The 21443-nt window shown below is 31.7% G+C and overlaps 1 protein-coding gene across 2 annotated transcripts in view; it reads left to right on the plus strand.

The window, feature by feature from the left end:
* Positions 1 to 304: 304 nt before the first annotated feature.
* LOC139523788 (IgGFc-binding protein-like) overlaps positions 305 to 21443 on the plus strand; it is a 33436-nt gene continuing 12297 nt past the window's right edge. Inside the window, exons 1-7 of one of the 2 annotated variants that reach the window (XM_071318073.1) lie at positions 305 to 468; positions 5348 to 5467; positions 5897 to 6016; positions 6379 to 6498; positions 8246 to 8365; positions 15644 to 15763; positions 18071 to 18190. In XM_071318073.1, the coding sequence (XP_071174174.1) occupies positions 351 to 468; positions 5348 to 5467; positions 5897 to 6016; positions 6379 to 6498; positions 8246 to 8365; positions 15644 to 15763; positions 18071 to 18190 (838 nt within the window). In that variant the 5' untranslated portion in view covers positions 305 to 350. The remainder of the gene's footprint in view (positions 469 to 5347; positions 5468 to 5896; positions 6017 to 6378; positions 6499 to 8245; positions 8366 to 15643; positions 15764 to 18070; positions 18191 to 21443) is intronic. The other variant, XM_071318074.1, reaches the window with a different exon arrangement.

Raw genomic sequence — 21443 nt, forward strand, 5'->3', positions numbered from 1 at the left:
TCACGAGACACTGGTACATCCTGGTACAATTATTGCGTTTTAGGATATTTGTTTCATTGCAATGGTTGATTCCAAATAGAATTAAAAAGACATGTCGTTCTTTCTTCTTGATATCTCTGTACAAATTCGATATATGTGAAAAACGTTTTAACATTTATGACTTTAATCAAAACGTCACCAATTTCAGACAATTCAGTTTAGATGCAAAATAAGACCCTCTATGTGCCTTCTATTTTCAAAGTGTAAACGTACTTCTTCCAAGTGTTGTATTGACATCACGAGACTGTAGACTCTTCCTGGTGCAATCTATTAATTTATTGAGTAACAGATATTATCACCAGATAGTCAAAATGTTGCTGACATGCAACATGTTGCTGTTTTTCTTGATCTGGATAGCAGCATATGGAAATACGCTGACAATTAGTTCTACGGTTAATAGTACTGACTTAGAATCTGAAATATTCAAAGGTAAGACGGATGTAGTAATTAAGGATAATGAATTTGTAAAAAAAATCGTCAAAAATGATAACTGATCATAACTGTTAAGAATATTGTGTCTTAAAGGGAAAATTCAAGATTTTTTTACTTATACTAGTAGTATAAATATGTTCAATATGACATAAAATACATATTCACAAAGTTTTATCGCTATATGTGCAGTAATAAAGAAGAAAATCAATAATTATTAAAAAAAATATTGACTACTTCCTGTAGGTCGTGATGTTTTCTGCTGGTATTGCATGCAGGGATTTAAAATACAATCATTAAAAGTCTTGGTATTTAATCATACTTTAACGTAATCGTAAGCAAGCCGATGACTAATTTTATGTCTAAGTACCATCCTATAATAAGAAAATAAAACGAACAGACATGCAACTGTTTACATTCATGAGCTAATTTTTTTTATATTTACCGTATACAAAGTACACATTTCGATTTCTTTTGAAGACAGCACAAAAAAATATTTTGTTTTTGTTATCAGACGAACAAGGTGAACAAATTAAAGTATATAACTTAAACTGTAAAAAAAAATGTAGGTGTACACTAATTGATCTTTTACTATCTACGCTATACCTAGGTTTATACAATGTGTGTATTATTATCTGGCAATACTCGTGGAAGGCTTGTAAAAAGGTAAAATGTTATTTGCAGATCGGTAATTAGCCGGGCCTCTAGGCACACCGTGCCAGGTATATTCGGATCAGTGGATTATAAGACATGAGGTCGCGTTTAATACACACTTTTAAAATACAAATACATATACGAGGTGGTGACGAATACACAATGATCGCCGTGGAATTATTTAATTTTATTTTGGTGCTTTTATTTACCGTATTTGAATTCAAATTAGTTAATAAACTAAGAAATGAAAAAAATTTGGTTAAAGACAGGAAACTAAATTTAGGTGTTAGAATAAAATGATGTACACTCTTATCATTTATTTATGTCTCGTAAAAAAGGAAAAATAGAAGTAGTTTTACAAAAGCATTTTGATTGTCCTTATTAGGCAAAAAAATGTACGGGAACACTTAAATTCCGACATTTGAAAGCCATGACTAAATAAATGGTGTACATGTAATACTTCTAGCGTTTGGCATTACATCTTTGTGAGGTTGGGAAGGTTAATTTTATAAAATGATATAGATTATCTGATATCATTTGGATAATGGAAGGAGCCATATATAAAACACATTAATGTATTACCAATACACTCGAGATCAAAGGTTCTTAATTTTGCTGATCAAATTAATTTTTACTCACAAATTTTTTTCTCTTTTGATTTGAGCTGTTTTGTTTGTATATGACAGTTTTTACAGGTCTCTAATCTCTTTCAACGAAAGCAAACCTGCATGGTATATTCTGCATTTGTATAGTCGAAAGATTACTAATTTGTATTCTTATTTCACATGTTAAATGAATGAACAATTATAAAGAAATAAAGAACGGCATTCATTTCGAAATATCTCTGAGTGAAAATGAAGTCACAGCTTACTCTGGAAAAGGGGAGGGGGCAATTTAACATTTTCTTGGAAGGGTGAGCAGATGTGATATTGAACTTTTTCTTATATTTTGAATAACACAAATGCATTCCGAATATATTACAGAAAATAACAAGTCAAAAAGTCAAAGACCTTTATAAATGAAAATTGTTTTCAATACCATATGTGAGGGTATAAACGGAATGTACTGATTAGAAATATCAGGACCAAAACATTATAGAAAACGGAAGAATATGTGATGAAATAAAAATAATAGTAAATTGAAATAAGATAACATGGAGATTAGGCATATACCTACTCTTAACAACTCTTAAATTTTGGCATATAATTTACATATCAAGGAGATTTTGGGTCCGACTCTAAACTTCTAAATGTATTTCTATTTCCAAATTGTCATAGCTTCTATTTTGTACAATCTGAACAATAATCTGGAAGTCATTATGTAATTGAGAATGGCGGATATCTTTATTTTCATTTAAAAAAAAATAAGCTAACATATAAGTTTGCAAGAGCGCGAAACAGCTTGAACAGTGTATCCCTTTATACAATATATGTGATATGTTACTATCAGAATCGTGACACAAAGTTGTACACAGGATGTATATCACGGACAGTTTATTAGTATGGCATATTTTATAAATTCTACCAGTACACACCTGGTTCACTCGCGATCACGCACGTGGGTCATATATCTTGTTCATTGTGAATTAAATTAACAAGCCTGTCAAGAAGTCGACCGTTAGAATACCCGAATGTGTAACTTTAACACTACCCTGAGGCTGGTACCGATTAAGCCATACTGATTACCGTAGACACATTTATGAAAGTTGGTTAAGTTAGGAGAAAAACCCAAAATAAACAAAAAATACTGTAAAAAGATCTCAAATCAACACCTTTTTTTTTTAATCTAAATGAGAGCATAACGATTAATCTCAGTTTAAAAATCGTCCAGAATAAGTATCTGCGGATTTTTTTCCCTTTATTGAGTCTACTATAATAGTTTAAATTGGCATATATCCTGTGATGTCCAGTTATATATATTTTTTCCCAGCTTTATCTTCATAATATTAAACTTTATACAACACAAATGAGGGGCAAAACATATTACAGCGACATTCAAACTATTACGTCGAAAATAAACAAACAACGCTATGGCTAAAAAAGAACAGACAAATAGATAAACAATAGTACAGAAAACACAACATAAAAAAACTAAAGACTGAGCAACACAAACCCCACTAAAAACTGGTTGTGATCTAAGGTGCCCCGGAAGTGTATGCAGATTCTACTCCACATGTGGCACCCGTCGTGTTGCTCATGTTAAAACAAACCCGGAAATTAGTATAATTGACTAGGTCACAGTAGGGTAGAGGGTAATTTCCAACAGCACAACATTTGTTTTTATAAAATGAGGAAATATTGGTATATTATAAATTAAGGAATGTATCTCCCTCATGCAAAGCTCTGATTCCTTTCATGGATTTGGCTATACTTTTTGGACCTTTTGGATTATAGCTCTTCATCTTTTATATAAGCTTTGGATTTCAAATTTTTTGGCCACGAGCATTACTGAAGAGACATGTATTGTCGAAATGCGCATCTGGTGCAAGAAAATTGGGACCGTTAATTTTATTACTACCACTGGGTCGATGCCTCTGCTGGTGGACTATTAGTCCCCGAGGGTATCACCAGCCCAGTTGCCAATACTTCATTACTGGCATGAAATACGGATTTTTTGTGTTATTAAAATTTGCTGTTACAAAATATTAGAAATTATTATAAATTAAGGAATGTATCTCCCTCATGCAAAGCTCTGATTCCTTTCACGGATTTGGCTATACTTTTTGGACCTTTTGGATTATAGCTCTTCATCTTTTATATAAGCTTTGGATTTCAAATTTTTTGGCCACGAGCATTACTGAAGAGACATGTATTGTCGAAATGCGCATCTGGTGCAAGAAAATTGGGACCGTTAATTTTATTACTACCACTTGGTCGATGCCTCTGCTGGTGGACTATTAGTCCCCGAGGGTATCACCAGCCCAGTAGCCAATACTTCATTACTGGCATGAAATACGGATTTTTTATGTTATTAAAATTTGCTGTTACAAAATATTAGAAATTATTATAAATTAAGGAATGTATCTCCCTCATGCAAAACTCTGATTCCTTTCACGGATTTGGCTATACTTTTTGGACCTTTTGGATTATAGCTCTTCATCTTTTATATAAGCTTTGGATTTCAAATTTTTTGGCCACGAGCATTACTGAAGAGACATGTATTGTCGAAATGCGCATCTGGTGCAAGAAAATTGGGACCGTTAATTTTATTACTACCACTTGGTCGATGCCTCTGCTGGTGGATTATTAGTCCCCGAGGGTATCACCAGCCCAGTAGCCAATACTTCATTACTGGCATGAAATACGGATTTTTTGTGTTATTAAAATTTGCTGTTACAAAATATTAGAAATTATTATAAATTAAGGAATGTATCTCCCTCATGCAAAGCTCTGATTCCTTTCACGGATTTGGCTATACTTTTTGGACCTTTTGGATTATAGCTCTTCATCTTTTATATAAGCTTTGGATTTCAAATTTTTTGGCCACGAGCATTACTGAAGAGACATGTATTGTCGAAATGCGCATCTGGTGCAAGAAAATTGGGACCGTTAATTTTATTAAATAATGCGACTAACACTTATGCATCTTTTCTCCGATATCGATCAAATTTGTGAAGAAAAAAATCCCATCCCGATGTACAAACAGTATCGATATTCAATGTTGGTTCATGATTGTACTAAAATAAAGAAATGCTTGCATCTTAATTCGATACAACAAATGTTTAAGTTTTTTATTCTTATCTTATTGAAATTTTATAAATTATAAATCATCCAGAGGCATAAAATATAATAGATTAAATCAAAAGTGAATTTTGATTTTGTTATTTTATGAAAATTAGTAATATTGGTATTTAAAACAATACGAACAGTATTCTAGTTTCTTTTCTCTGATATCCATGCATTCTTAAACCATTAAAATAAAAATAAAACAATCCATAGGTTTTTTCATTAAAGAATCAATGGGCATTTGTTAAAGAATGCAATCAACAACCTTATAACTTATTTCTAATATTCATTATATATTAATGAAAAACAATTCCTCTAGATGTACCAAAGATATAAAAACTACTGATTGTTAGTTATTTCATTTAAACGCAGAAACATTTGCATTCTTATTGAACACAGACCAAACTTAAAGCATCCTTATATCAATATAACATTTGCCATTACTTTACGTTCATGGTTCATTTAAGCAATCATTAATCATGTTAGTTCTTTTTATAAAGGGCTTACTATCAATTCTTCGTGTCAGACAACACATCAGTGTATTGGAAAGCTAGTTTGTTTTAATGGACAATGTCAATGCAGCGAACATCACATATGGAATGGCACCAACTGCGTCGGAGGTAATAAGATACACGTTTGTTTTTTTATAGAAGAACTAATTTATGCATTTGTTTTTATCTTGTCATATTATATCATGTACAGATATGTTTCTTAAATTTCAATTAATCACGTGTGCTTTGCTCTGTACAAGCTCATGTATAACATTTAAAGCAAACGTACAATTAAACATGTATTACATTTCCATATTTATAACTAGTTAATAGCAATTTAGCTTCTAGAAACAAAGATGCAAGAAAAATGTTTGCACTTTTATAAAAAGATTGCACTAATGCAGTGAAATAACTACGCTAGTTTTAATATAAGTATTTCACAAAAATAAAACTTATGTAAATACCAATATAAAAACTAGTAAGTTTGCAACTTATGTAGATTTTATATTCAACTGTTAAAACGTAAATATCTTTGAGGTCTTCTTTTATTTTGTATAGAGAAAACTTTTACATCGAAATGTCAACATACTATAGAATGCGATCCTACATTGTTCTGTATATATGGTACCTGTCAATGTGCTCAGGTGCACTACTGGAATGGAAATGCTTGTATAATTAGTAAGTTTAGATTATGTCAAATTGAACTATTTTTATCGTTTGGTATAACTTTGTGCTGCGACATTAGTGTCATAGGTTCTTCAAAGATTGAGCGATCCAAAAACTGTTAAATTTGCCCAGCCTTTATGGATATAATCTATAGCAGTAGCCTGTATTATGTGGTTAAATTTTGTTCATGTCTGCCAAAATCGTTTTCCATGTAAAGTTTTCACATGAGAGCGATGGCTTTCTCTTTTGAATTTTTTTGGAATAGTTTCATTTTTAACAATTTGAAAATGTTCATTATTATTTACAAATCTTTGAATTTCAAATTTGATCAAAACTTGTTCAATTATCATGTAGTTATGGAACATTGTTTTCAGAGAAGACATCTAATGAGACTTGTACAAATTCAAACGAATGTGGAGGGAAACTTTTGTGCGAGGATAGAGTATGTCACTGTCCTTCTTATTTATTTTGGAACGGAAGCAAATGCATATTTAGTGAGTAAAAATAATTCTATCAAGATCTGAACTGAAAAAAAATTCTTATCTGAAACTCAAATTATTTTAAGGTCAAGATTCAATTAGTCAGTACACTAAACTCATTCCCAATTCTTGGAGCAGAATATATCATGCTAGCTGGACGTTAAAAGAAATGACGTGTAAGAATTGAATATCTAAAAATATGCTTTTCATTTCATTCACTGTATATTTTAATAACGAACGATCTATTAAAGATAGGAAGGTATTTCTTGCAAAAACATATTGAGTTGATCACTTTGGTCAAAATTTTGTTATTAATTGTTTTTAACTTTTAACAAACTGTTAGTACTCTTAAATCGTTCTTTCATGTTAATTTGACCTGTTGATACTATTTGTAATGTTTTTTTGTTATTTGATGATTACTGATTCGGGGTTATATCTCGCCAATATACCAGCTTTGATAAGTGTTTGGTATGACTATAATTTTTTACTTCTTCGTACTATGAACAACAAAATTGTTTATTTTGTAAAACAAATTACCTTTCTCCATTTTAACGGAATACCTTAAAACAAAATTATTTTCATTAACCTGAAGTGTGTATATTTTTGTACTTGTCGGCTTTTTGTTCAAGGTTATTTTTTTTTAATAGTTTAATATCTCACAGTGGTATACTACTGTTACCTATATTTCTTCACCCCTCATTGTATTGATTTTCTATTGACATTGTGTCATAGATCAAATTTATTCGTTTAGTGTATGCTCACTTGTGTTAATATGTCTTTTGATTGAGTTAAGCCATTTTAATTGATAATTTATAGTGTGTCTTTCTATGTTGTGATGTTATACTATTGTTTCAGATAAGGGTGAAGGTTGGTACCTATTAGAATTTTAAACCCGCTGTATTGGATTGCACTTTTCATACTTAAGTCAGGAATCTGATATTCAGTAGTTGTTGTTTGTTGGTGTGGTTCATAAACGTTTTTCCTTTCTCATTATTTAAATAGATTAGACAGTTGGTTTTTTTCCCGTTTGAATGGTTTTACAATAGTCATATATGTCAAATGTATGTGGTGCCCAAAACAAATTCTACTCACATTATCTAATGTACTCTTTAATAATCCTCAACCTGTTATTGATACAGTATTTAGTTATTACCAATGTGTTTTCAACTGATCGGGTGGAGTTTACGTTTCAATTTGCAAAAGGACAGTCTATTTGAAGATGTGTCTGATAAGGATGATTGTCGTTATAATTATTACTAACTTCTATTTGTGTCACAAATTATAATAACGAAACATGCAGATTTTGCAACTACTGTCATTATAGATTTACCTTCATATCCACAAATTCGAGAATGTGACAATTTTAACATGTTTGTAAACTCGGATTTACAAGTAAATCAACGGCTGTGTCTTATTTTTTATTTTGCGAATACACATATAGTTTTTACATATTTTAACCGGATCAATGACGTTGATAACTGACACTTCATTGATGAGTTTATCTCAAAACACCTGTATATAGATGAACTGGTCATAGATAATGAGAGAACGGGTTAAACTCGCCCAGTCATGTGAAATAAATCAGGTAATACCTTGAAGAAAATTATTTGAATTTGAGTGGACTTCCCATGACTACAATTACAATCTATCGGCATTCAATGTGTCAAATATTATAATTTTTGTATAAAACTGAACTATTCTTTTTGTTTTGAATGTCATTGCTCTGTGCAATTTGACCTGGCTGAAAAGTTTAATATTTCAGAACATTCTGATGGACAGTCTTGTAGTTCATCTATCGCATGTACTGAAAATCTGGAATGTAAGGATTCACTCTGTCAGTGTCCAGAATCAGAATACTGGGACAACTCCAAATGTTCCTCACGTAAGCTATTTCTTTATATGCCAACCCTTTGTTTACACTGCTTAGTATATTGATTGATATTTAATGTGCTATTTCACAAAGTAAATGTCAACCGGAGGTAGTGTCCGAATATAGTCATCTGAACTTTTACACAGTTAAAAACAAATGCAGTGAAACAATTGTCTATTTCAAGAGTCCATATTCTTTGTTCTGTTTTTTAACGTCGTGGGTTTTATTATAATGATAAAATGGGTCTAGTCTTGTTTTGTAACTTCTTCGATATATTTCTTCAGATTTTTATATTAAAAGTAAACAAGATAGTAATTTTCCAATGAAATGAAAAGAATACATTAAACATATACAGAAGCGTTTATTATTACCTTATTTACAATGACACAACTTAAAACAGAGGCTCAATTAAATACCCATTGTTAAGTGCTAGCTATATCTGGCCAATTTATGAATCACATGTTAAATGGGAATTCAGATTTTGTTTTGTTCTTCCCTTCTTGCTTTTGTCATAATAATTTATTTTTATGTCTGTCTTAATCAATGAAAACATAAATAAGTTAATAAAACTAAAATCTACAGTCATGTTTTCTTGACTTTGAATGCCAGATCTATAGAAATGTCTTTAGTGGTTTATTTAAGTGTGCTTCAAATAGCCGCAATGCAACAGTTTTTACTTAGATCAAAGAGTTGTGTAAGCTTTTCTTTTGACTTGGCGTCCTTCGCCGGTTATTATTCCTCGTCCGTTAACTTTTATAAAAATCTTCTACTTTGAAATTACGTGGCCATATGAGACCAAACTTTGTGACAATCATGCTTGTGTATCTGGTTTCAACATTTTGTCCAACGATAGCCACCAACATCGCCGACAACGACTGAAAAAGAACATTTGGATCAAATAAAATTGTTGGAAAACCCCTTTAGGTACGGAAATGTGCCGAGCGTTGACATTTGCCTTCTGTCAGATTACATCAACTGTAAAATGACTTAGATAGGAGTTATTGCCCTTAAATTAGGAATGTTTAGTTTTTTTAAATTTTGTCTATTTTCTTAACAAACTTCACCAGATACATGAAACAAGCTATACACGATCTACAAATTAGCCGAAATCACTAGTCATCTTCGATTCCAATTGGAGTTTTTCCCTTTAAAACCGCTTTTAACTATTGTTTTGCATGTTTGTCCATTAAATTATAGATAGATATAAACTTTGAAAAGCAAATTTATTCAACAGGACACGATTTACAAATAAATCAACATTTTGTAAATTTTCAGTTGACTCATAATCATGCGTATCAGTTATGAGCTTAAATGACGAGTTTTACTAAATTTATGTGTTTTTTCCTATGATGTTGAAAACAGCAATAGACAGAAAATTTTTTACATAGCCAAATCAAAAGGGATTAGTAATACAAATCTCCAAATAGGCTGTTGTCTGCTCTTTATGCGGGTTGTTGTCTCTTTTGACATATTCCCCATTTCCATTCTCAATTGTATGATAAAGCTAAAATAGTTGTCGGCTCTTTATGGCAATTATTGTCCTAAAACAGGTTGGGAACAAACCCTCAATATGGTGTTTTCACCTGTATAAAGGGATTATCCTTCCATGGAGGGATACAATTTTCCCCATCTAGAGGAATTGTTCAGACTGAATTTAAAGCAGGAAAAGCCAAATTGGTATTTTCTGGTTATATTGGCTATACTATCTAGCATTTTGTTTTTAAGTATGTTGCATTGGTGTTCTGTTGCACTTCAGTGTTCTGTTGTTTCGTTGTTTTCCCTAATAGATGATGTGTTTCTCTCAGTTTTAATTGTAACCCGGATTTGTTTTCTCTCAATCAATTTATGACTTTACGGTATACTACTGGTGCCTTTATCTATGTATCAAATATTGCACTTTACTAAAATTTGCGATGCTCAGTTTTCTGCTAAAGTGACAGACCATGCAATCTATTGTGTACCTATCTTAACACCTGATCAATAACAAAAGGAACAGTTTACCTTTAAATGATATTTTAAAAATAACAATAGAAATCTGTTTAGTGAGGCTTAACTGATTGGAATTGACCTGATGATCACAGATTTCAATTATGATGAACAAATATTCAATCTAGCCTAAACAATATATCCCTCTATAGAAGGATATTCCCTCTTTACGGGTATAAACGTCATATAGAGGATTTGTTCCTAACCTGTTTAATGACTATTTTGTCAATTTGTTTTTGCTTTTTTTGTTCTCTCGTCTTGAAACTGAAATATATACATAAAAATTTGAATACCTAAAATTATCAGAAAGACAGGATCAATAAATAAGTCAACTGGTCTGAATCGTCATTCAACTACTAATACGAGTTTTGCTATTAAATGTTGATTCTAACCGTTTTGTTGGCCAATTTTCTTGAAAACTGTGATTACATTAGAGTAGAAGCTTTAAAAAAATTAACATAAATAAAAACAGATCTACCCATACGTTTAAATGACTAAAATTGTCAGTAAACACGTTATTGAGTTATTGTTCTTAAATTTGTTTTTTACATGAAATTGCTATTTTTAGGATGTAGGTGAGCGGCACAGGCTCGTCATGTCAATACTTTAAGATCCTAATTACAAGAAATTGATAAAAAAAGAAATAAAAGTAATACATATGATGTCTTCATAAACAGACTAAAATCACAATTCATTTGCGCAAGAGACATGCATGTCTGTTTTCATATAACATGTATAACCTCAAGCCAGCTTAAATTATAAATATATGAACAACCAGGAGTAACACATAGAGCTTTGCAAAAAAGGTATAATTATCAATAATTATCTTCGAAATTGCATTATTTCCTACTCATATTGATGTCCAAAATCACGATGGATAATGTTGTCTTGCGAGAAAACGTTCTGTGCTGGTGTTATGGTTCTGCATGGTGCTGTTGATCATTGAAAATATGTAAACAATGACAAAAATTATGATTTTTCAGGTTTTTCTCCCATAACAAATGGAAGGAAAAAGTTTAGATGTTTTAATTTTGTTCCTGAAGTTCTTTTTCTATACCCAAATCCAAACCACAAAATAAAAAAATGTGGATTTTCTCAGTTTAGACATGTCCTAATTCTGATATCTGTGCTGGTGGGTTCTGTCATTGTGGTGGTGTGTCCTGATACGTTGCTGGTGATATTTGGTAAAAAGTTGTTCCTATTTTAAACAAACGTAAGAGAATCAATAAATTGGGCATATAATAATCGTAACTTATATTACGTAAAAGGGCAACAACTTCCGTCCAATATCAGATGCAAATATATCTAATCAGATTAGTTTTATCTATGATATTAAATGTCCTTAAATTGATGATTTTCTAAATAGTTTGCTTACTAACAAATGAAAGGTGCTTGAGGTAAAGCGACATAACTAACAACAATAAATGTATGACTGGTTTATTTCAATTAAATATATGAGGTTAGATGGCCTAACTACTGGTGCCTCTAATTTCCTTCTTAATATATACACTGTTTCCAATACATTTTGACTGGATAATAAAAACGACCCAGACTGCCTTATCATACATGACTGATAAAAACTGTCTAGAATGAAACATGCTGTGAACAATTGCAAGTCAAAGTATAACCTTCAACAACGAGATAAAAAAAACCATAAAAAATGCTAGCTATAAAAATGTAAACGAATAAAAAATGAAGGCGTTCAGCCTTATTTAAATATAACTTTTGACAGCCACTGATTTTGGGCACTCGTGACAGGGCTTAACATGTTTGTTTCCGGTCCACACATCTCCCTGCCTCGACCCAACCTTCTTTTCTCCTTTATTGGTACAGTTGTATAATAACACAGCACTTAAAATTGAGAATGGAAATGTGGAATTTGTCAAATGATTGTAAACATGTTGACACTTTTAGTGAAAAATTGTTGAGTGAAATGTACACTTACAAGTATTCGATTTTAGAAAATTAAGCTGACTGTGATTTGTGTGTGCTATTTTGATGACGTGATCTCTAAATGTTGAGATTGTATATTAATATATAATGCTGTTATGTTTTACATGAAAGTAATTTTTAACTATGATTTTGTCCTTTGTGTATTTTAGTATATTGTACATTATTCATTGTATATCCTCTTAGACGCATTTATAGGTACACTGCCTACAAGTGTCCCCGTTGTAAAGGGATAGTTTCTTTATAAATATATATATGCACAAATTATTGAACCACCGATACTCGCAGCTACTGCAAGCTAGTACAAAACCGCCCTTTTAACTAATAGATAAACAATGTTCTATTAGATTAAAATTTCAATCGGTATTCATCAAACAAATTTCGCAAAACTAACTTTAGTTCACATTTTAAATTTTGGTATAGCAGAACTTTTAAACTATTCAGTGAATCCTATGCTCAGTTATTGTCATAAATGTTTATATATTAGACTTTATAAAGGGCATGTGGAAGATACTACATGTAAGTAGTTTTTATTTTATTGTTCCCAATGTATCCTACAATGTAAGTTAAAAAATTCCACAATACTATATATTTAGGGCATATTTTATTTTGATTCATGAAATATATTTAATAATTGAAAAGTAGGACACATCGTTCACTTACTTTCTTTTAATTCTTTATCAAAAGTCTTTCACAACAGACTTTACTTTTGGGTCTTTAAAATGTATAATAAAATCTTATTTTTGTGCGTGTTATCTAGGTAATCTAGTCTTCATTCTCTGCCCTTCCATGAAATATTTAGATTTTTTTTAGGGTTTTATTGAACTTTTCGAAAAATTCCACCCGACAACCTATAAGACAATAACTTTATAATGACAAAAGGCAAATGATGTTTGATAGCTAATAGATTCATTTTTCTTTTAAAGTTCAACTTTTAAATCTGCATCAAACTATTTTCATCAACAATTTTAGAATTCCAAAACTATCCAAAACTAGTTTAATTGGTTATCAAAAGTACCAGGATTATAATTTAATACGCCAGACGCGCGTTTCGTCTACATAAGACTCAGCAGTGACGCTCAGATAAAAAAAAATTATAAAGCCAAACAAGTACAAAGTTGAAGAGCATTAATGACTCAAAATTCCAAAATGTTGTTAAAATACGGACTGGGATAGGAAAATCGTTAGTGTTTCAAAAAATTCAAAGATTTGTAACAGGAAATTTATAAAAAATGACCATATATTTGATATTCACGTCAACACCGAAGTGCTGACTACTGGGCTGGTGATGCCCTCGGGGACGAAACGTCAACCATCAGTGGCATCGACCCAGTGGTGTAAATAGTTATCAAAGGTACCAGAATTATAATTTAATACGCCAGACGCGCGTTTCGTCTACATAAGACTCAACAGCTTAACAGCTTTCATCGTGACCTCCCTCTCACTTATTGAAAAAAAACCGCATTATCATTGTGACCCTTTTAGTAAATACTACATTGTACAAAGAAATTTGATTTCGCTTCTGAGTAGACACGATTCATACGCACAGAAACAAGGCTGAGATTTATTTGGTTAAATAAAAACAAAATTAACTACAGTATCGGACAAATTAGTCAGAGAAACAATATCCAAGATGCTTAGGCTACACTGACTTTATTATCAGAACTCACATGATAGTATGCCATGATCAACTTAGGTTGTGGTTGATTTGGTCTTTTAAGCTGAATTTTACTGTGCACAATGCTGTGTGTTTGTTTATTCTACACTGGCTAGAGGTATAGGGGTGGGTTAAGATCTAACACAAGATATTAATCATGTCCAAAGTTTGTAGCCATTGTTAGTCTTGTGTGTTGTTTAAATTTTAGTTTATATGTTATGGAGTTTAGTGTGACGTCCATTTAACTAGTATACATTTTGTTAAGAGGCCAGCTGAAGCCCACCGCGGGAGCTGGATTTTCTCGCTGTGTTGAAAGCCCATTGGTTTCAGTCGGCTGTTTTCTGCTCTTAGGTCGAGTTGTTTTCTCTTTGACACATTCTCCATTTCGATTTTCAATTTTATTAGAAAACAAGTCCTTTACTCTATATTTATGCTCTCCATTTTTATGCAAAACCTTTTACACTTTGATTTTTTGGGTCATTGTTGAATGTCGTACGATGACGTTTAGTTGTTAGCACTCACTTCATTTAGTTTCTAATAGAAATTTGTTCATTTGCAAACATACCACATAATCTTGTTTATAAAGGTATTGGATATTTTACACCGTATTTTGATGGTCATGCAAAAGAATTTTCATCCCGCAAATCGTATGCATATTGTCTTATATCAAAAGGGGGCAAAAGGGGTTCCATTACATTATTTTTTATTTTGCTCTAATCTGATTTAAATAAATTTAAAATATTCATAACCGATAACCGCATTTTAAATTATCTTAAATAAGAATCAGAAAACAGTAAATTAAAAAAAAACAAAACAAAAAAAACCCAAACAAATAGTAAACAGAAGTAAATTGTTTTCTTCATAATAACAGTTAACAACAATTCAATTTTAATAAAACAGATAACAGCTAATTAGGCAATAATGGTTAACAGCACATATATCTTCAAAACAACAGTTAACAAAAGTTTTAAAATGCCCAAAACACTTCAACAGAAAAGATATTGCACACCCTCTCAAAAATCAAATTTAAACTAAGTATTGAGCCTCAACTTGCAGTTCATACTACATGTACTAGTATGAAATATCCACCAAATATATGCTAGGTATATATCTATCAATTACACAAGTTTTCTGCATCAATTTTCTTGAATATTTGCCACTTTTAACTAAGATATAAAGGCACAGAACCAGGACATAGGTGCACAGAACAAGAACCATTTTACCTAATTACCTGCACGTCGTCAGGACAATTTCGTTTGGCGAATATGTACGACATTTGCAATAAAAAAAATGTGGTGACTTTTCCTCGCGTGGTACTTAGGACGTGTCAGAGGGACGTGTCAGAGAAAAATCTAGCAAGAGAACGGTTGGTATATTGTCTTTGTGATACAATGTAAATAAACCCACCAGCACAGAATAAGGACCCACCAGCACCAGTCAGGACCGAATCACCAGCACAGAACGTTATCTCGCAGGACAATCTTACCCACCTGGAAAATGCTTTTTCAATCATGGCGAAATCGCTTTCATGCTTGCTTTTTAGCTAACATGTTTACTAGAGTTTCAAAGTTACTGGATTTCTTATTATTACTTTTAATTGTGTATTAGCATGTATACTATGCATGTTTTCAATTTGTATGTAGTTTATGCAATGTGAACCTTCCTAAATATATAACCTATCTCAATAATTGTTTAAGGAAAATCTGTAAACGATGACTGTATGGAAGAAGGCGAATGTGAAACAACGTTATATTGTGCCAGGAATGTATGTCAGTGTGCTTCGTCTGACTACTGGACTGGATCAACATGCTCCATAAGTATAAATTAATTGTCGGACGTGTTTTATGCTGTATTGAAAAGCCTCATTTAATTTACTTTACGAATACTTTTTTTTTTAAAACAAATTAAGATTTTAGTTTAGGTTAATGACATGCTAATGACAAAAATATATAACGACACACAGCATTATTTCTAATAAATAATACCTTATACATGTAACTTGTGTACGCCAGACATTTCTTTTCGTCTATAAACATGATAAAAAGATGAATAAGTGACGATCGAATAAAACGAGTTTTTGCTTGCTTGTTTTTTACACGGATCTCTCAACGTCTTTGGCGATATCAAATATAGCATGAACGAAAGAAGCGGAAATACAAAGAGAGCTAACCGACCTTCAGTTGAAAAACTGGCAAATCTGTCAATTAATAACAGAGCCATCACAATTTCTGTATTGACATCATTAACAACTTAAGTTGAGTTACAAGTAAAATATGTTTATAAAAACGATGAGGATGATGAAAATGAAATGTAATCAAAATTAGTTGAAATTTCTTATCTTAATAAAATTTTACGAATCGATCACATAACATAAAATGAATCAATCAATGCAAACAAAATGCAGAATATCATTTTAACCTAACTGCAAAATCCCGTTTTATGTTTTCCATAATATTAACCAAGTAGAACGCCTTTTGTTGAAATCAAATATAAGATAATATTTTTTCCTGCAAAGAAGAAATAACAGGCACACAAATGCATTTTGCTTTAATTTCACTGACAATTCATCTTTGTGTTCTCTTCGCTGTCCGCGTATCAACCATGTCGTTTTTTTAGCTCACCTGGGCCGAAGGGCCAAGTGAGCTTTTCTCATCACTTTACGTCCGTCGTCCGTCGTCGTCGTCGTCGTCGTCCGGCGTCATCTGTTAACTTTTACAAAAATCTTCTCCTCTGAAACTACTGGGCCAAATTAAACCAAACTTGGCCACAATCAATATAGGGGTATCTAGTTTAAAAAATGTGTGGCTTGACCCGGCCAACCAACCAAGATGGCCGCCATGGCTTAAAATAGAACATAAGGGTAAAATGCAGTTTTTGGCTTATAACTCAAAAACAAAAGCATTTAGAGCAAATCTGACATGGCAATAATTGTTTATCAGGTCAAAATCTATCTGCCCTGAAATTTTCAGATGAATCGGACAACCCGTTGTTGGGTTGCTGCCCCTGAATTGGTAATTTTAAGGAAATTTTGCTGTTTTTGGTTATTATCTTGAATATTATTAAAGATAGAGATAAACTGTAAACTGCAATAATGTTTAGCAAAGTAAGATTTACAAATGAGTCACCATGACCGAAATGGTCAGTTGATCCCTTTAGGAGTTATTGCCCTTTATAGTCAATTTTTAACAATTTTTCGTAAATCTTAGTAATCTTTTACAAAAATCTTCTACTCTGAAACTACTGGGCCAAATTAATCCAAACTTAGCCAAAATCATCTTTGGGGTATCTTGTTTAAAAAATGTGTGGCTTGACCCCGCCAACCAACCATGATGGCCGCCATGGCTAAAAATAGAAAATAGGGGTAAAATGCAGTTTTTGGCTTATAACTCAAAAACCAAAGCATTTAGAGCAAATCTGACATGAGTACAATTGTTTATGAGGTCAAGATCTATCAGCTCTGAAATTTGCAGATGAATCGGACATTCCGTTGTTGGGTTGCTGCCCCTGAATTGGTAACTTTAGGAAAATTTTGCTGTTTTTGGTTATTACCTTGAATATTATTATAGATAGAGATAAACTGTAAACTGCAATAATGTTCAGCAAAGTAAGATTTACAAATAAGTCAAAATGACCGAAAAGTTGACCCCTTTGGGAGTTATTGCCCTTTATAGTCAATTTTTAACAATTTTCATAAAATTATTTAATTTTTACTAACATTTTCCACTGAAACTACTGGGCCAAGTTCAATATAGATAGAAATAATTGTTAGCAGCAAGAATGTTCAGTAAAGTAAGATGTACAAACACATCACCATCACCAAAACACAATTTTTTCATGAATCCATCTGTGTCCTTTGTTTAATATTCACATAGACCAAGGTGAGCGACACAGGCTTTTTAGAGCCTCTAGGTTTTTTTACTTAAACAATAAATCTCAAAAGGCCGGTTGTACAGTGCAGGTTAAAACATATATTTATTGTAGGAAATATATCATTTATTTCACTCTCGACCTAACAATATAAAAGATCGATGAGCCTTTATTTTTTGTCCTGCCTCAAGGGCTATCACAAATAAATGTTATATGTTCAAACTATGTATTTATGTTTTTTTTATATGTACTTTCAGAAAAAGATGAACATGCACTCTGTAATTCGTCACTTGAATGTAAAGCAACATTACAGTGCAGAACAAATCACTGTATTTGCTGTGAACAGGATTTTTGGAATGGACAGTTCTGTGAAAGAAGTAAGGGTAATAGTAGTTAAAAGAATCTAACTAGCGTGTTTCTAAAAGCTAATATCCAGCCAATGTTGGCATTTTAAAAAATACAAACACTCTGAAACAGTATTTGTGCAATTGACATATTAAATGAAACTCAACCTGTTAAAGGTAGTAAAGATTAAACGTTATTAGTTAATCGTGTATTACAAGTATGATAATCATGTAAACGTTCAGTCAACATTTTTTTCATGGAAAATCAATCGGAAACCCGTAATGTTTCACATATTGCATGCACTTTTATGGACAAAAATCTAAATACAAAAATGTGTCAAATTATAATAATGTACTCCTTTTTTTACTTTATTTGGTACTTTTCTTGTAAAGTTTGATTTCGGGCATTGACATACAATCCTGTCTTTATGAACTGTGTATAAAGTTGCTGGTTGGCATATTCTATGAAGTACATTTGTTTTGTTACGGAGAAACACAAACATTGTTGTCTGTTACTTGGATGTAATATGTATAATTGCCGTTCGTCTCCTCAAATAGATTCCCCGTATAGCCATGATTTGATTGTCACAGTGTTATATATTTTTTTTTACATCTTAGAGATCTAGTAGTGAATGCAGTTTTGTAATTTAAACAAAAGTAACATCCAAAACATTGTTTGAATAAAAACGCCACCGTATATTAATGGACACAGAAGCAATCTTATGATAACCAATTTAAAGATTCCAGCACTATGAACATCTTATGTTTTCATATGTAAAACAACAATTTTGAATCTTTTAACTCAAAGAACAACAAATCTTGGCCCGTAGTGGTGCCCAATAACTACCCATTGTATTTGGAAACATTCTGCTGAAATATCCTTCAACCATATAATTATATTGTCAATCAAAATGAAAAGTATTATCATCATTTATCAGCAATGTATTTGTTGTGAAATTCAGTTTTGATCTTCAAAAAAATGGTGTTGCATAAAACAAGAAATGTGTGTATTGGTTTACCATTTTTGTGTCTGTTTAGAAACCCTGTGTTTAATGTGAAGAATTATCACGGGAAATGGCACTGTCAAGCGTACATAAATTGTAGATTTTAATATTACAGGAAATTGTTAATATTGTGTACTTTGGAGTTGATCTTAAGAATTTTTATAATCAACATTCTACATCTGATTGGAACTGCTGGTTGAATGTACATCAACGCAATATTTAAGAAGGCCATCTTTTACTGTGGACAGAATGGTGGTAATAAGTTGAGAAACATGTTGAGTCGATCAATTTTACTACCCTGAATGCTAGATATTGTTCTCATCTGTTTTTCAAGTGAAGGTTTCCGATTAAAAAGATTGGACATTTAATTATTCATATTCTATGTTAAAGCTAGCTACGAAGGATAAGCCGCATTTGTAGTTTTTTTTAATTTCTCCTCTTTCGTGATTGATTTCCTAGAGTTATGGTAGGTTTCAAGTTCTTTAGTGAAACATTCCAATTGATAGGTTTTCATTAATTTAATACTAATACGGTTTGACGCTTTGTCTTTTGCAAAATCAATGGTTTGATGTTTAATACAATAATACAACTGTAGGGTTCATGAAAGGGTTAACAAAACCCGTTAACTAAATTCTGAATCGTAGAATTTAAAAAAACAAAATAAAAGATATCGTGGCACAAAGTCTCCTTACACTATGCCTGCCGCGTTAGACCAATCAACCACCTAGGCCCGACCAAATTCAAGCTTTCGTTGACCGAGTGTTACCTTTCCTCGACAGTTTTTATCTAGCGTTGTAAGACATAACATGATACATAAGGCAAGAAGATGGAAATAACACATCAACTTATTTATCGTAGATGATCTTAGAAATTAATGTAGTGTGTAGGCACAGAAATAATTATAATATAAGTACGTCTGAACCAGTGGCAGCTCTCCGACATATTTTATCCGTCGGATCACCAATGACGGTGATACAAGCCTTAAAAAACATTCTGTATTTATAATTTTTCTAAATTTCAGCCAGACAATGTTAGTTCTTTAAATTTGCAGAAGCAAATTTTTGTTATATTTATTATAAAGCGTCTAAATATTAGTCAACGATCTTTCTTATGAGGGTACTGGATTGTTAAGAGTATTGATATATGAGCCGCGTCGGATAGAAATCGACCTTGTGCAATACGACGTCAAACCGAGAAACGGTACGATAAAGTTTCACAAGTTTTCATACAGGTAGTTTCTGACGTTATAAAAAAAAAAAAACATGTCGCTTTCTGACAAAACTACGTTCTTTCAAAAAAATATTGTGGGGACATTTCTGGTCGCATTTTAATGTACTAGGTACCAATAGAAGCCGAATTGTCACAGTTATATTTGTTTATTTGGATAGATTTTTGTTGTAAAACGTTTTAAATTTTTGGTAATATAGCCAGTATTGTTTTTGTTCAGAAATTTCTTATGTATTTCAACGAAATCAAATTGTAAAAACTGTTATACATGTTCATAACATGAGAAACAAAAGTTATGGTCGAGAAAACTATGACAAATTAAACTAGTATTCTTTAGACGATTCTGCATCGATCTTTTGACTCTGTATTTGTGAAAATCCAACATAATATATGCCTTCACATTTTTTTTTAGTGGGGTTTGATATGAAATTTGTAAAAAAAGATATACGGGGGAAACCATACAATTTTAATCTTATTAAATCGGGCCTTTAGCTAACGTATTCCATAGATATAGGACAAATTAAACTAGTATATTATTTCTGATAAGTCTAGTAAAAAATGCCGATATTCTTTCACGGAAACCGCTTTATCCGGTCCGACATGAACATTTTCAAATAATCTGATAAAAAAAATCTTCCTGAATCCTGTCCTTTTCTAAATAACATATTTTTCAACCTTAGTATCAGTTTTGGCTAACACAGGAATACATTATACGCGTTTTGCTTAGGTATGTATTTCCTAATACGTTCTACATATTGAACTATTTTTACGTTCACGATCTATTTTTACATTTTATACAAAGTGAAAATAACACCTGTCTTAAAAAAAAATTGTATGCAATTCTTAAGCTTAACTAAACTAAAGTAATATTCTGAAAAACTATTTCTGGTAGTTTAAAACGAAATTGGTGCTGTATTGCAAAACTTCGCTACACACAGTGAGACACGCAAAAACAAAATTAAGTCAAAAATTATTCATAGCATTGTACCGTTGCATTTTGCATGTTTTGGAAAATCTAAAAAGAAACAACAACACAAATATACAATATTAAACAC

This window comes from Mytilus edulis, chromosome 5 (genome assembly GCF_963676685.1).
Source record: "Mytilus edulis chromosome 5, xbMytEdul2.2, whole genome shotgun sequence".
Taxonomy (NCBI): Eukaryota; Metazoa; Mollusca; class Bivalvia; order Mytilida; family Mytilidae; genus Mytilus; species Mytilus edulis.